At 37.9% G+C, this 16,805-nt stretch overlaps 2 protein-coding genes across 12 annotated transcripts; both read left to right on the forward strand.

The window, feature by feature from the left end:
• Nucleotides 1-14: 14 nt before the first annotated feature.
• Nucleotides 15-6,492, forward strand: LOC122089138 (peptide chain release factor PrfB3, chloroplastic-like). Of its 3 annotated transcripts, none has more exons than XM_042658636.1 (6): nucleotides 15-679; nucleotides 2,237-2,454; nucleotides 2,808-3,008; nucleotides 4,097-4,300; nucleotides 5,344-5,527; nucleotides 6,042-6,492. In XM_042658636.1, exons 1-6 carry the CDS (start codon nucleotides 535-537, stop codon nucleotides 6,329-6,331), a joined length of 1,242 nt encoding a protein of 413 aa, XP_042514570.1. In that variant the 5' UTR covers nucleotides 15-534; the 3' UTR covers nucleotides 6,332-6,492. The 3 variants fall into 3 exon arrangements, with proteins under 3 accessions (XP_042514570.1, XP_042514571.1, XP_042514569.1); XM_042658635.1 differs by having other exon boundaries at nucleotides 18-679; nucleotides 4,097-4,309; XM_042658637.1 differs by lacking the exon at nucleotides 4,097-4,300.
• Nucleotides 6,493-7,661: 1,169 nt separating this feature from the next.
• LOC122089136 (nuclear intron maturase 2, mitochondrial) lies at nucleotides 7,662-15,994 on the forward strand. Of its 9 annotated transcripts, none has more exons than XR_006143244.1 (6): nucleotides 7,662-8,106; nucleotides 8,519-10,957; nucleotides 11,516-13,160; nucleotides 13,268-13,362; nucleotides 14,713-14,812; nucleotides 15,133-15,994. XR_006143244.1 is itself a non-coding variant. In XM_042658634.1 (2 exons), the coding sequence occupies exon 2, from the start codon at nucleotides 8,525-8,527 to the stop codon at nucleotides 10,730-10,732; it is 2,208 nt and encodes a 735-aa protein (XP_042514568.1). In that variant the 5' UTR covers nucleotides 7,662-8,106; nucleotides 8,519-8,524; the 3' UTR covers nucleotides 10,733-11,091. The 9 variants fall into 9 exon arrangements, 1 of the variants encoding a protein (XP_042514568.1); XR_006143245.1 differs by lacking the exon at nucleotides 14,713-14,812 and having other exon boundaries at nucleotides 11,516-11,751; nucleotides 13,030-13,160; XR_006143242.1 differs by lacking the exon at nucleotides 14,713-14,812 and having other exon boundaries at nucleotides 11,516-11,751; nucleotides 13,047-13,160.
• Nucleotides 15,995-16,805: the final 811 nt, after the last annotated feature.

The raw sequence follows: 16,805 nt of genomic DNA on the forward strand, positions 1-16,805 counted from the left end.
TAATTGAATGCCACCAGGCAACATTTTTTTTCAGCTTTGGATTACGTTTTTCTTTCTCACGGAGTAGATAAATCTCTTCTCCATTGGTGAAGTGACCATGTGAATTGACTCTTTGATCATTATTACTCTCATCTCCTATTGATGAAGTCAAATTTGGTTTTCCCTTGTCCCTTCTTATGAGAAAGGACACTACCTAGAGTGAGTGTGAAAAGACCATGCTGCGCCGCACTGGAGATATTCGTGCGTGTCCTTCCATTGACTGAGCCCGCTGGCTTCTACCTGCACAGGAGGTAGTATTCTCTTGCCAGATTCTTCTTCAACCACTGGTGTAGAGAAACTCGGTTCTTTGGATGATGCACTTCCTCCGGGGCACTGTGGCCTTACATGGAAAGTTGAAATGATGATGAAACGGGTTGAGCCGACAGCTCGACTCCAATAGGTAATATTCCTCTGCGGAGTCCGCGGACAGTATCGGCGGTCCTTTCATTTTTTTTTGGCTGTGGCCAAACAGCTCGAGTCTTTTTGGCGGCAAAAATGGTAGTGGAAGGAATTACTGTGGGAAGAGCTGCAACTCCGTACCGATTCTACTTGGGAGCTTTAAGAAGCATACAGTCTCAAGCTTTTTCTTCAACCATTCGAGCTTCTATGGAGGACAAGGACAAAGTCTGCAAGGAATTGGGTATCTCTCTCTCTCTCTCTCTCTCTCTCTGATGGTTATCTAATCCAAACTTCTGTTTCTTCTTTACTTTTCTTTCGCTCTTTCGGGCATCACATTTTGAAATGATTGCATAAATATCAAAGGAAAACAATGTCAACTTGCTTGAATGGATTGAATCCAAGTTACCCAGAACACAACGAGAGTTCACAATCAGTCACTGTTTCTTCTTTTCATTTGAAAAATTGTTATGGTCCTATGTACCCACTAAATTAGATGTTGTTTCTTGTCATTGTCATTATAGAATGAGCCAATGAGCACTCCAGTACATGGGCTGAAGAAATATCATATTTTGGTTGAAATTTCTGTGAGTTGTACTGTGGTACTTTTTAGGATAAATAATTGGAACGTGCAATCTTCAATTAGACTATAGATTTAGTAGGAGAGTGATAGCCTGTGACGTGAAAAAATATCCAACGTGGTGTTTGGCTGATTAAATTATCAACTTTGTTTTTTAGCGGCATTTTTTATGGGCAGTGTTGTTTATTCAAATAGTTTACGCTTGCATTTCCGAGCATGAATGAATGTAGACACGGATATAGTTTTTCTTGTGTCGTGATTGTGAGATATGGAGTTTGGTTTGGTTCATCAGTAGACAATGAGGAAGTCAGAAGGCATCTGAGATAGTATTGGGTATCTGAAAGGATTAGCTATTGTAGTATTCTATTATGTTTTTATAGCGTAAATGATGAAAAGAAAAGCAAAAAACTTTGACTTATGGATCTGCACTAAAGTGATGCATACTAGTTGCTCATGGGTAAGGAAAGGTGTAGACAATACATAGGCAAGAGAAAATAAGTAGAACAAAGTATAAAAGTTATAGGGGAAAGAACATAAAATAGAGAGAGAATTGGTAATTTTAAACTAGAACCTTTTTTTTTCTATGGGAAGATGAACTAAATTTACTATTCTGGTTTCATATTTCTATTTTTTTTTATTCACACCTCAAATCTTTGACAAGATTTTGGTCCTGTGCCACACTAAACCAATATCAAGATTTAATAACTTGATGGAAATGAATGGAATTAATGAGTAGATTGACTGAACTTGAGACACATGGTAAGCAAGAAGTCAGAGCAATTGACTTAGATTGATAAAGCTTTGATGCAGCTACACTAAATTAAAAATAAAAACATATCTGGAGGCCAGGAGTGAATAAGCAATGATTAGAAAAATATCTGTTAGGGTGCAAAGATACTTTTAAGAGAGGCCTAGATGCTGGGCCATCTACAGTACAATAGTGACAATGTCCAGATACTGTCCCTACAACAATATACATGATCACTGTTCAAATGACAAACTTACAGGGAGGTACATTGAAAGATATATAAATAGAATAGTTAATGTTAGATTTAGGACTAACGTATTTATACAGGAATCTGTATCATTGGTACAATATTAAATCTATTAGTCCCTTCCCCTCTACAATTTAGTTTGGTTTGCAGAATTTCACAATACTTCTAAATTTCTTGTTAGAACTGGTGGTTAAAATGATTTTCCTTTCTATTGGGATATTTCTAGGATTGTTTTCATTAAGAAAGAAGATTGGAGATGTGGTACTTCGTGCTGAAATTTTGGCATCAACAGCACTGGATTCAGAAGAAGCAAGACTAATCAAGCAGGAACAGATGATTCGTGAATACAACCTTTGGGATGATCTTGATAAATCAAATGAAATTCTTTTCGAGTTAGCTGATTGTACTAAAGTGGTGGATGCTCTCAAAGACTTACGATACAAGGTGCTTGTTTTATGCAGAATAGCTATATGTGGATTACTGACAAGAATAGGCGATGCTGTTATTAAGAAGTTCAATACTGACTCAAAAACATATTTATTTTCAATCAGACTCATTCATGCACATGTTCGTGTTACCTTGATGGTAGTTTTATTTTGGAACTTGAATCTCAATCTAGCCTCTTAATAATATATTTGTGGTTTGGGACTTATTTCTCTTTCCTGATTGAAGATTAAAAACGTTTGGTTGAAGTCAATCTTGAGTCCGGTACTAGTACCTGTGATGTTTCTTTTGGCAAGTGAATATATGGATTGCAAACTGTAATCCAATATTTTGAATATACATGCTCTTTGCAGGCTGAAGAAGCCAGACTGATCACACATCTAGCAGAGATGGATGCCATAAACTACAGGTTTTTCAAGCAAGCATGTAATGCCTCTGTAGATTTGAGCAAGTTCTTGGATCTGTATGAGATATCCAAGCTCCTTGGTGGACCATATGACATGGAAGGGGCTTGTGTTACTATTCAAGCTGGAGCTAAAGGTGTCTACCCTGAGGTTTGCACAGCTTTTTTTGCCCTTTCATTTAAACATATGACACTGAAGGAAGCTATGCCTTAAAGGTTTTAATGAGTATTTATTTTTTAGGATCCCCAGATTTACTGTATATGATTCTGAGTCCCTAACTATATATTACCATCTTTTGGTTTAGGCTCTGTAGTTAGTCCAGAGGAGGAAACTATTTTTTACTTTTCTCCTAAATATTTATTACTCATTCATCATTTGTGGGATGGCATTTTGTTAGTAATCTAGTATCTAACATTAGTAATTTAGTTCCTCACTGTGAAAACAATTAGATGTATTTTGTCAGGATTACTTTTACCTGCTTAAACAGGAAATCTATTGGCTGTGTCAAATACTCCACTTATTAAATTATTGTTAAGTAGGATCCTTTATACATTAAATGTTCTCATCACCAATGTTGATAACCTTTTCTCTAATTCACCAAATTTTCCATTTGATTATACACTTATACTGCACTTGGTTGTTTTCCCTCATCAAGGAAAATCAAGAGAAGAATTAGAGATGTGATGATTCAATTGCGTGGTGAGAGAAAAATCTGTCGAAAAAATGACTACTTTTGGAAAAGGTCATCCCTAGTTTTGAATCTCGCTCATTATGTGGGGCAAGTCTGGGAAAAGAAAGTTGGGAGAAAACTGGTCATACTTGGCTTCTCCTTTCCCTCTCACAAAATGGGGAATAACTAACTGGCTAACTGCAGTTCTATAGAGAACCAAACAACAACGATAGAATTTGTCTCATATTTTCCCTTGATTTTATTGGTCCAAACTCCAAAGCATAGGTGGAAAACTTGGGAAATGTTTTCTCTCCTTTCCCCAGAGAAAATCTGGGGAAATGTTCTTTTCATCAATGTGGGCCGTTTCCCTTTACTTTTCCTTTCCTTTCGTCCAAGAAAGCAACCAAACACAACTTTAAGTCCTTACCATTGGCATAATTCTATTGGTCCGATGTTATTCACAGAAATTGACAACTTCAAAACTGGAAAAAAATTGAGTGTTGTGTGTATAACTAGGGGCACTTTGTCATTTCTGTTCTGATAGAAAATATTACCAAATCATTTCCAGATATGGGCGGAACGGCTTCTAAAAATGTATATCCGATGGGCTAAAAAGCACGGTCACAAAGGAAGGGTGGTTGAGAAATATCCTGCTAAGGGTGGGGGCATCAAGTCTGCAATTGTTGAGTTTGAATATGAATATGCTTATGGATATCTTTGTGGAGAGACAGGCATACACCGTATCTTTGGAAATTTTCATGATGGATCTCTTGTACGTGAGGTATATTATTCACTTTTAATCTCTCTCTCTTTTTTCTTTTCAAGATCTCAATAACCACCCAGAAGATGAGGCTGCAGACTCCTCCATTCTCCATTGCTGAACTAATTTTTGCTAAATCACTGTACTGTGTTTAGGCCAAACAACTGTTGATCCATTTTTTTTTTTTTTTTTTTTGGAGAGCAGCTGTTGAGCCAATTAGGGATCAATCAAATCTCTTTAACTAGACTAGATGAAGATAATGTTTTTTGCTTTGCCCTGATCTTTTCTTTAATGCTTGGAATCACTGACAGAGTAAGTTTGCACTGGCTAACATTGAATTGTCTTTTCAACTAAATAAAGAAACATGGATTACAAAATGCATATGGATTGCAGCAATGACTTGAAAATGTATATGATGATGCATATGGTGCAGTATGGAATCAGTACACATGTGTGCAACTGATATGAGGCTGTTCTGATGGTGAATACCAAGACTGGAAAGGATTGAGAGAGAAATGATTGCATTGGCTGGAACTCACAGGTAGCACTATGAGAGATTGCTGACTGAGATGGTTTGTCTATTTGCAATGAAGACCAATATGAGAAATATGGTATATGCTGAAAGTTTTAGAAGGATGCAGGAAGGCCATAAAGGACATGCATCAAAATAGTCAGAAAAGACATCGCTGCATAATATACCAAAAGAAAAAGAGAAGGCTTGGGAGTTTATGATTTTACCAAATATCATCTAAGTACTTGATGCAATGTATGGCTGCAAGACTTCTTAGTTGAGTTGTTTAAAGAAGAGGAGGTCATCAATTAGATAACAAATGAACCATATACGAATTTGCTAACTTGTAAGCATACAGAGAACAGAAACTCATGCTAAATATATATCAAGTTAACGGTTGCTCTCTCTTGAACAGATTTGCTATCCATTTATATGTAATTGAGTGAAAATTCTCAGAATCTTAAACATATATTAGTGATTTTGAATGCAAAAATTGACTTTATTTTGGTTTTTACCAGTGTGCTGATGCAGACATTTTTTGCAGACTAGCTTGGCCTTGGTAGATGTTATTCCCCTCTTCCTTCATACAAATTCTGACCTTGAAGTAGATGATGAAGATTTATTGATCTCATCCCTCTCATTTAGTGGAGAAGAGAAGCTTATTTCCCAAACTGAACCTGCAGTTAGCATTCAGCATATTCCAACCGGCATCAAAATACAATCTTCAGGTATTGCAGAAGAAAATTGAACTCACTATAGATGATTTCTGTGGTGTGAGTTCTATACTTTTCTTATTGTTTTGACCTCATACCATGAGCCTCTTTCCAAGACTTTACCTTAGTTATAATTTAGCTTTTCAAAGGAGAAGAATGGAACAGAGAGGAAACGTAAAAATGAAAGAGGATACATGTGTATGAGAACTAGGAACTTGTTTGGAAGTGTTGAGCTGCTGTCTCATTTTTATTCTTCTATATTCTTGTTTCTTGATTATCATTTGCTTGCTTTGGGAATTTATTCACCTCTACTCAGTTAATAATTTTTGTTAACTGCTAGAAAAAAGTGAATGAAGGAAGAACATTTTTTTTTGGTGGATAAAGGAAGAAATTTATAGCTCCATCATTTATGTATTCAACTTCTAACCATTGTGCTTCAGCCAGTTCCTTCATGTTTTTATGTTATCACATTTTTAAAGTTATGTTATTGGTTAAACAGACAAAGAAAGTAAAAAACCTTGATGTGCAGGTGAAAGAAGCCATTTTGCCAATAAAATAAAGGCCCTTAACCGTCTGAAAGCCAAACTTCTTGTGATTGCGAAGGAGAAGGGTATATCCAATGTGAAGAACATCAAGAGAGATTCCATTGATAGTTTGTTGCATCAAGAGGCCCGAAGGTATGTTTTCGAGCCATACAAGTTAGTGCAAGATGTAAAAACTGGCGTCCAGCTGCCCAAATTGAATTCTGTTTTGGATGGTAATATTGAAGCTCTTATTGGAGCTCATGTTAGTATTAGACGGGGAAGTGACATGATCTAAACCGTATTAGCTAGTTACTTTGTATGCATTTCTAATCAAGAGATTAGTTTCTGTATTATTTTTATTTTTCCTCATAAATCAAATCACGAGCATCTGTTACAGCTTTTCTCAGTTTACCTTGAAAAATTATAAGAACATCCAAAACTAAGCTTCTTGATGCATTTTCTTTAGTTTGGAGGATATTTTTTTGTATGACTACCAAGATCTTCTACAGGTAGACATATTTCAGTCTAGAGAGTAAAACTAAGCAAAAGTGCTCTCTTGTACATAGTTCACTATAGTTCATTATTTACTAATATCTTGACCATCTCATAAAAAAATGGCGTACCCAGTGCACAAGGCTCTCGCCACTGCAGGTCTGATGAGGATCATAATGTATTTAATATAAAATCTATATTGTAATTATATGAAGTATAAACTAAAGAGGAGACATCGAACATTCACTAATCAATTAATGATCTTTCAACATTCATCAAGACAAGCAGTAAAAGATCAAAGATGTATTTGATTCAGCTCTGCAAGGATTGGGAGATATTGATCAGTACATTAACCTATCTCAATCGGAGTTTCATTGTGTTCAGGAGAGAAATAAATTTGTAAAAGATGAGTCATGGTTGATGGGACCCCTTTTTGGCTGGAGTACAAATGATGCATCATCCACCATGATTCATTTTTTACGTGTGAAGTATTTTAGATGAGTCAAATGTCAAATTTCTTATGCATTCTCACATAAAATATTTTATTAATTATTTTTAAGATGGAAAAAATAATTACATTTTTTCACGCAAGGCCCCTTGGGAATTCTGATGGTTTAAAGAACCTTTTTCCTAATCTTATTGTGAAATAATATTGTCACAAAGATATATTACTTTTTTTATTTCAATTGACATAGTGGGGAATTTAAACCCTCAAAATAATAAAAAAAAAAATTGTTTCAAATTCAATAAAATGATTAATTATTTTCATCAATTAATTATTGAATTAGTCTCATAAATTAATTACATATCAAATTTCATTCTTATTCAATCAAATATCTATCTTTGGCAAGTAAGGTCGTATGGGGGTATGACCTAATTCCCGTCGTTGCCTTCTTGATATACATAATTAGGATGCCGTGTGCTTCTTGTCCCAATTCTCAATAAATTTTGTATAAAAATAAAAATAAAAAATTTCCCATGTTTGTCGATACTTCCTATAAATTCAATTTTCATCCCTCTAATCCACGATAAATGGGTAAGAACAGGAATCAGATCCTTCCAAGTGCACCCAATGAACTGACGGCCAAGGGTGAGTGCCCATGGTTTAAGAAAATGGTAAGATCGATATCGATCCATCTTGATTCAGATCGATCAGATTCGGCCTGGATCGGACGACTGGGACCGAATACAGCGATACCGAATACCTTACCAGGATCGGTCAGGTATCGGGATCGGCAATGGCCAATACCGATCCGATCCCATTCCTTAATCCATGCTCCAAAGTAGGAGATATCCTTCGGAAATTTTCCAAAAGCCAAAACCCAAAGGCCATAAACCCCTGTCCTCTCCGTCGTCTCTGCCTCACTTTCAAGTTTTTATGTACTTTTAACTCGTCCGACGACTTCCGAGCTTCTAAGGCGGCAAGGAGCCAAGAACTCAATCCTACGTTCCACAGCTTACATCTTCAGAGTTCAGAATCCACCGTCCGGCGTTACGTTCCATCCCAGGCCTGCAACGTTTTCGGGGCAGTCTTGTTGAAGAACCTGCCGAGACTGTGAACGTCCCTGTACTCTCTGGGTATGTGTGTGTCTCTTTGTGTTTGCGTGTGTGCTTATTTGAATGTGCAGTTTAGGTATAGAAAGGGAACCCGAGAAAAGGAGATTCAGCCCCAAGCGAATTGACTCTGTATCCTGTAACCCATATGTGACATTGATTTATCCTCTTGATTTTGGATTCCAGCTTCTGAAGACTAGAGTTATGGTTATCTTGCTACCCATATGTTTCCTGTACCAATATTTTCCCATCCCGAACTTGTTATGGCCATGACTTGTGAACTTTCAGCTTTATTGTTCATTTTTTGTTTTGGTCTAACCTGAAGGTACAAACTAGTTGGATTTGGTTTCATTGAATATTGGTTTTCTTGGGCCTCTGAACTCTCTATTTATTTCAATTTTCACTTTGTGTTAACTATTAACTCTTTCTTTATCAGGTTCAGATGCATCGGCATTTTGCTGCATTTGGCCGTCGGTTTCTCATCAGTCCCACTCTTTGTCCAACCAATGATACATTTTTATCCTGCAAACTGATAAATTCCCTGTGCCCCAGAAACAAGGGAGTTTCCTATTTCAGGTTCCTCTCAGTGATGGCACTGCAGCGTCAACTTCCTGACCCTGATGACCCTTCCACCTTAATGAAGGAAGACGGCGTTGCAGTCTGCTCTTCAATGTGGATAGAGAATTTTCGAGAGCCCGATAAAACATTGACAAATCTAACAGACTACCTTCGACGGTTTGAGTTATGGGTGCTGGCTTACCAAAAGGTATGTGCTGATGAAATGGGCTCTTTCATGCCCCGAAGTGCAGTACAGAAATCCGCATTGGAGGATTTGTTGGCCCTTAGAAATGCTGTACTAGACGGTAGGTTTAAATGGGGAGCTAGGTTAGAGTTTTTCATTCGAGCTCCGAAGGACAAAACTGATCTTGATACACTCTCAAAACGGAAAATCAGGGCTCTTTTAACTACCACCCAACCGGCCGCATTCCAAGATCGAGTTGTCCAAGAAGTTTTGTTCATGATATTGGAACCTATTTATGAGGCTCGTTTCTCGCAGAAGTCATTTGGTTTCAGGCCTGGCCGGACTGCACACACAGTTTTACGGGTTATACGACGAAACTTTGCGGGATATCTTTGGTACATAAAGGGGGATCTTAGCACTATCTTAGATGGGGTGAAAGTGGGATTGGTGATTAATGCCCTGATAAGAGATGTGAGGGATAAGAAGGTGATTGATTTAATCAAAACTGCACTTGTGACTCCAGTCATCACGAGCCGAGTTGATGATGGGGAGAAGAAAAAGAAGAAGAGGAAGTATCAGAAGAAGAAAGTCTTAGCAGAGGATGAGCCAAAGCCTGACCCATATTGGTTGCAGACCTTCTTTGGATTTGCTCCAGAGGAGGCAGAGAAGGTTCCTTCTTGGGGCCACTGTGGGATTCTTAGTCCTCTTCTTGCAAACATATGCCTTGATGAGTTGGATCATTGGATAGAGGATAAGATCAAGGAGTTCTACCGTCCTTCAAAGAGTGATGTCATTTGGAATAGTCAGGATGGGGAAGTGGAGCAAGGTAATACGTCATGGCCGGAATTTGTGCCCACAAGTGGGCCTGACAAGACCCGGAAGATGGATTACATCCGTTATGGAGGCCACATCTTGATTGGAGTCCGGGGCCCAAGGGCAGATGCAGCAACCCTGAGGAAACAGTTAATTGAATTTTGTGATCAGAAGTATCTCCTCAAGCTTGACAACGATGGCCTTCCTATTGAACACATTACTAAGGGTATAATGTTTCTTGACCATGTCTTGTGCCGGAGGGTTGTGTATCCAACACTTAGATATACAGCAACTGGTGGAAAGATCATTAGTGAGAAGGGTGTAGGGACCCTTCTTTCAGTGACAGCAAGCTTGAAGCAATGCATCAAGCAATTCAGGAAGTTGGACTTTCTCAAGGGAGACAGAGATCCAGATCCACAGCCTTGTTTCAGAATGTTCCATGCTACTCAATCTCACACAAATGCGCAGATGAATAAGTTCCTGGCGACAATGGTAGAATGGTATAGATATGCAGACAACCGTAAAAAGGTTGTGAACTTTTGCTCTTACATCATAAGGGGATCACTGGCAAAGCTCTATGCGGCAAAATACAAGCTTCGTTCCCGAGCAAAGGTGTATAAGATTGGATCTCGAAATCTTAGCCGTCCATTGAAGGAGAAAAAAGGGCAGTCTCCCGAGTACCACAATTTGCTCAGAATGGGTCTGGTGGACTCAATTGAAGGGCTTCAGTATACCCGGATGTCTCTAGTACCTGAGACTGATTATACCCCTTTCCCCAGTGGTTGGCGACCTGATCATGAGAAGGTCTTGCTAGAATATATAAGACTTGAGGATCCGATGACTGTTGAAGCACAACGCAGTTGCCTTAGAGAAGAGGGTCTTATTTCGCCGCAGGAATACATCTCAATGCTTGTTTGGAACTACAAAAGGAACTCTAATATTGTGGATCAGCTTGCTGTGGTTGAGAATGGAGGCAATAATGTCCTAAGAGGAAAAGAAATGCTGTTAAGCTCAAGCTTGGAAAGCTTCTGTGGCAGGACCACAGACGATGAAGAGAATAAAGGAGTCCAGGCTGCCTCGATATCTGGAAGATGATTTTATTTTTTATTTTTTTGTATTTGAAAGACAGATTTGAGCTTTTAGGGTTTCAGTTGATCTGCTTCCAAGAAGTAAAGCGTTTCAGCTGACCGATCTCTAAATGTGATTTTGAAAAACTTGGTATTATTTCTGCAATCCATGTGTGAGGACTGAACTAGACAACCCAAGATAATCAGAAGCTGGCTTTCAGTTATCATCATCAATCTTGGAGAGGCAATTAAGGTCTGTTTCTGTACTTCTTTGTTAGGAAACCATTTCAGATTAGAATATGCATTGTGGGAGCTGTCATTTTCATAAGGTAGCAACTTTTGCTTAAATTAGAATTTGAGGTGCTTCCTCAGTTCTACTATCTGCCAGATTTAGTTTGTTCTTGAATTTGTCTTGTTATAATTTTTATATCCTTTTCTGAATGGGTTACTACATATTTTTGGTATATCTTCCTTGTTCCGTGTTGAATAAGTGTTTTTTTTTTCCAAGGTACTAGTATTGACTTGTTTTCAAAACCCATTTAGCTCTTTAACCTGCTGGCTTAATGGGGGCATGATAAAAGATATCTTAATAATTGGAAAAGAGAGAAAATAAGTGTAAAGGACAGAAAGTCAACCATCAACACATAGTGGAAGGGAAACTTATCCCTATTTTTGTAGTGCAATTAATTTCATTATTTAACTGTTTATATCAAAATCTTATTTAGCCTAGCTCATCCTGTTTGTAGTTTTGGCATTGCTTTCGTATAACTTATAATATGCCTACCAATTTGTTGTGGGTATTGCAAACCAGATTAAACATGGAAGGGATATGTATAGAAGATCATTTGCACAGAGAAAATAGGAAGGACTGAAGGACAATAAATGCAGGTGTTTATCCGGATCAAAAGTAGTTCTGCAACTTTTGGATTGGGGGTTCTAACATAATTCAGAAAAGATAAGTTCTGGTTGGAATTTGGTGTTAGACGGAGTGATACAGCCTTCTATTCTTCAGTCAAGAAGTATGTGCAACATTTACGCTAGAACCAGGTAAGTTACTTAAGGATTATGAGACTGTCAAAGTGTTAATAGTAACCTAAACTAACTCTGTGTTTAGATCAGAATTCAGAGGTCTGCTTTTTGCTTTTGTGCTCCACACCACTGATCTTCAGCCAGGTCAGTATATTTGGATGAGAAGTGGTCAGCATTTTCAGCTGGCTGCTCCTTGAAAAAGGCTAGGTATCCTCAAAATGCAAAGCCGAGTTGGTAACCATCATTCGCCAGTGGCTTTCACATTTTTCTGGCCACAAAAGCGGCTGATTGATACTGATCCAAACTTAAAATATTGTTTGATATTTTTAAACTGCATGGTTCTGTTATTGAGGATGTTCTTGAATTGTCAGCTAGGGCTTTGAAAATGTATTTTTACTATTAAGAATTTCATTTCTGAAATTTGATGCTTTGATTGGGTTTTATTAATCTCGGTAGCATTGAAAGGGCTCTAGACTTGGAATCTTTAAGGCTGTCAAATGTTTAGGTGAGGACTGGATTTTTCATATTCTTTGTAAAGAGATAGGAGTGCAAAAAATCTTGCTTGTGCTTTAGCATTTTTCTCTCTCAACAAAATAGCAAAAAGAAGAAAATTGTATCGTATAATCCAAGCCAGCTCCTTAGCTATCAGTTTTTTTTTTTTAATTCATAACAACAAAATCATTAAAAAGAAGTACAAAGCGCAGAACAAGGCACTTCAACAGCCATCCTCAACAAAAGGACACAAGGAAAAGAAAATTACAGAAGCAAACTTAACCAAACAAGTCAGCCAAAGGAAAGGACTGTCTGGAACTGACTCAACCAACAATCCCCCTTTTGGGTATGATTATGGAAAGTCATCTTTACAATGTAACATAGTTGTCTAGGCAACGGAATGATCCCCTTTGGAGACCCAAGCTGAGACCGCCCAACCCGGTTTTTTGGTCAAAAGGGGGCTGGTAGACTACATACGATCTGCAGACCTTGTAGGGGTAAACAAACTCCATCTATATATACATGTACACCTTGAGGTTTTGGGCGTGAATTAACCAGTCCTAGGCGACTCCAACCCCAGCCCCTTACCCAGCAAAGCTCCTCCATTTACAGGAACCAACTCAGACATCACCAGAACCTGTTCTTACCACTATGTTCAGATCCATCAGTTAAAACCTTTCCTTGAGTTGTTTATTAGTAATTATATTTACAATTGATATTTAAAATGGCATTTCTTCCATTTCATCATATTCCCTACCTCTCTCTCTCTCTCTGCTTGGGGTTTTTCACTGTTTCCATTTCCAGTTAACCATTGTTTAAAGGCTCAGGGAGACCGACTGAGGGTGGAGTCGAGGACTCGAGGGAGACAGTGGCCCTGCTTTCCTGTTCAGCAGCTCCGGTCACCTGCAACATGCGATCCGGTGGAGAATCCTCAGGTAATGCCTTATTACTACCCCATCCTGTCTTTTGATCTTTTCCTTAACTCTGGTTTCTCAATCCCTCTGCAAGGATGCAACTTACTTTTCTGTTCCAAATGGTGCAGAGATCTTTCTGCGCACTCTCTCAAATCTCAAGTTGAGACTTTCAACTGAAACAGGATCATGGTGTTTTTTGGAACACCTGAACTTCGGAGATCAGGTACATGATCTCTGTTCTTATTATTATTATTATTATTTTATTTTTTAAATTCTGGTTTCAATATCTCAAGAGGACCGAAGATGAAATGCTATTTCTAAAGACAAAAGGAGTTTGATTTTTTTGCTTCTTCTGTTCTTATTGTTACATCTGTAATAGGTTTTCTTAAATTTAATGAAACCACTTTCCATTTTGAATTAATGAAAATCCTAGAAATTTTAATATATTACCAAGTGCTACTGTAATTACTTGATAGGCAGTGGGTGCCCCCAGGGTTTACAGCTTTTCTTCGTTAATTTCCTTCCCACTGATGGTATCCAAATATGAAAATTTAAGTTTCTTGAAAATCCTCCCTAGATTTTCCAGTGAACCCTAAAGAGGACCTATGTCTAGTTCTCTAGATTTTGATGAATATGGTTTCATTTCATGTATGATAAACAGTAGTTTTATTGTCTACTACTATTGAGGCATGGCCTTTAAGTGATAGTTATATTATATTTATATGCGAATTCTTACTGATATGAAATAGTTTCTGAGGAATTCACATCTTCATGTTCTGGGAAGCAAATTGATATGTTCTAAAAGCATGCTCAGAAATATAGATATTTCAATCAGAAAACCTTGAGAATGAAAAAGCACAATTGGCATTAAATGGAACACTAAAAGGCATTTCTTGTTCTTACTTATCAGGGGGAAAAATGCAACTTGTTCCAAAAGCACTACAGGCATTTCTAGGGAACATGAAACATGTAGGCTGTTCTTTGTCGCAGATAAGAGAGAATTTTTATGGCCCTATCTTTCCATAAATTTATGCTTTGACCTCTGTGTCAACCTAGAGGATAAACACACCAATATGTTAGGCGAGCCTCAAGAAATTCAGAACAATCAGGAGTTTCAGAGTGTCTTGCTTGTATCAGGGATTAGACTTGGATAGGAAATAAGCTTTAGGTCTTTTTAGTTATTTAAGTTATTTGACATATATTTGCCGAAATGAGAAATCATATTGATGCATTTGTAACTATATTTTTTTTAACCATTTTGACTTTTATGGTTGTTCAATGTGAAACTGGTATTTGTAAATGGGGAAAAAACAAGATCTGTGAATATTTGAGCATTTGTTGCCAAGAAGGTTTTGAATTTGGTTTCTAATTAGCCTTGGGGGATACTGATGCATATGCTTGAGAGGTTTTTGCAAGAAAACATTGTAACTACACTCTCTAAGGTTTCTAAACACCCAATTTGGATGATACATTGCAGTACAAATGGATATTCACATGGGATTTATTCAGGCTCTGAGTTTTTTTGTTTTTGTTTTTTGTTTTTTGTTTTTTTTTTTTTTTTTTGATATTTCAGGCTGTGTGATTTTTAAAAGAGGCTTCCAGTATTTGAATCTCTAGTATTCTTAATCTTCGTATTTCTGCCACCTTCCTTTTGAGAGCGGCATAATGCAAGGGTATTTCTTTTTCCCGGAGAACATCTTTGTTTTAATGTACACAGAAGTTCCTTGAATGCAGTTCATCTTTTTCGTTATTAATCTGTGGATGCTGTTGGAAATTCAATCGGTTATATGTTCTTTTTGTCTGTGCTATGTTGTACATCCATAATCCTTCTATCGTGGACTTGTGATCTATTGCCAGCGAAAGGAAAATATAATCTCTCTCTCTCGCACATTCCCCCTTCTGTGCATTTTCATTGTTTCAATATTTAGCTAAGTCGCTGGGGATACTGATTAAAATGCATGTAAATCTGTTCACTTTGCTTTTGTTGTTACAGGAGAGAGAGCAGCTGCAGCAGAGAAGCTTGCAGAGTGGCAGGAAACCATTTTTCTTCTTAGTAGGCAGTTGAAAGCTTTGCATCTTCCAACAGAGCTCATTGGATCCCAACAAAATGTGATGCATCAAATGGGTGAAGGTTACGAGGTAGATGAGCCAACTCCTAATAGATGGAACCCAGAAAGCATCGGTGCCTCAAAAGACTTTGATCAGGTTGAAATGGAAAATGTTGTTTCAAATTTTACGAGTGGGTGTTGAGTCCCCCCCAAATGCGTTAAACTCTTCCACTTGTCCATCTGACACTGAAGCAAACATGCTCTTGAGATGCCCAGTCAATTCAACACATCCGAGACACCAGCAGGCTTCTCTACTTCCTTTTCAGCCGCAACTCCTGAGAAGCATTCATGGGGTTTTTGCAGGTTCTTTCCGTCCAAAACAAGGATGGACATTGGATTTTAGCTCTCAAATTTCAACAGCAGTAACCAAATTAATTGGTTATTGTGGTAAACATGGAGGTGGATGTTTTGTAGATGAGTGATTGAAGAGTTTCTGGACAAGCCATTCCTATGTTTATGGGAGGCATGTTGAAAAGGGGAAGGTTGACTAGTCCATGGTTTGGTAGCTTAATGTTGAAGATACATGGAGAATTGGGGTGAGCAGGATTAGCCAAATATCACTGGTGCATGAGAGATGATCATCAACCTCATATACAAGTTCATACATATGGTCAATGTAGAAAGTCACCTTGAATGTAAAGTGTTATCAACCTCTGTTATACAGTTCAAATAAATTTGATAAACAGACTTCCGTTGCAGCTAGCAAATAACAAATTGATTACAAATGATAATGAGGTTGCTTCTACAGATTCAATATTCATTCTTCAATTCCAACATTTGTTCATCTTTTATCCGCTGCAAACAGTCCAATAAATGAAATCAACATCACAACCCCTTATCAAGCGGTAATATTCACAACATTCTCTTTATATTCAGGTTCTGTTTTTCAAAACCTTGGGAGTGCCTCCATTCGACCGGGAACATTGGGTTAGCTGTTGGCATATACCCCTAGGTTTTATGTTAAGTTTGTCTTGAATTCTTGACCCATTTTGAAGATTGACCCGATCCGACATATTTTGGGGTTTTTCGAGCTAGGGTTTCAGGGTGAGTTTTTTTCTCGCCGCTGCTAGGATATAATTTCTCTTCTGCATAGTGAATCATCTTCTTCTTCACCCGAAGACGTAGCCCACCACCCTGGTGTGTGAACCTCGCTAAATCTTTGTGTCGTACGGATCTATTGTCTCTTTATTATTCGTGTTTCTTGGTGTTTGATTTTACAAACTGGTATCAAAGCTCTGGATTACTTCGATCCATAGCTTCAACGAAATACGATATTGATATGTTCGACGGCAACATCAGTTTTAGTTTATGACAGGTTCGAATGATGGTTGTTCTCACGCAGCAGGGTTTGAAGAAAACCCTATTTGGGAAGGCGAAGAAACCTGCAACTATGTCCGATGATGATTGGAACGATTTAGATGATAAAGCCCTTTCAACTATTCAGTTGTGTCTTTCGAATGATGTTCTACAGGAAGTTCTCTCAGAGAAAACGGCTGCAGAGTTATGGGTGAAGTTAGAGAACCTCTACCTCACCAAATCCCTCACCAATAGGTTGAGA

Source organism: Macadamia integrifolia, chromosome 9, assembly GCF_013358625.1.
Source record: "Macadamia integrifolia cultivar HAES 741 chromosome 9, SCU_Mint_v3, whole genome shotgun sequence".
In the NCBI taxonomy this organism is placed as follows: domain Eukaryota; kingdom Viridiplantae; phylum Streptophyta; class Magnoliopsida; order Proteales; family Proteaceae; genus Macadamia; species Macadamia integrifolia.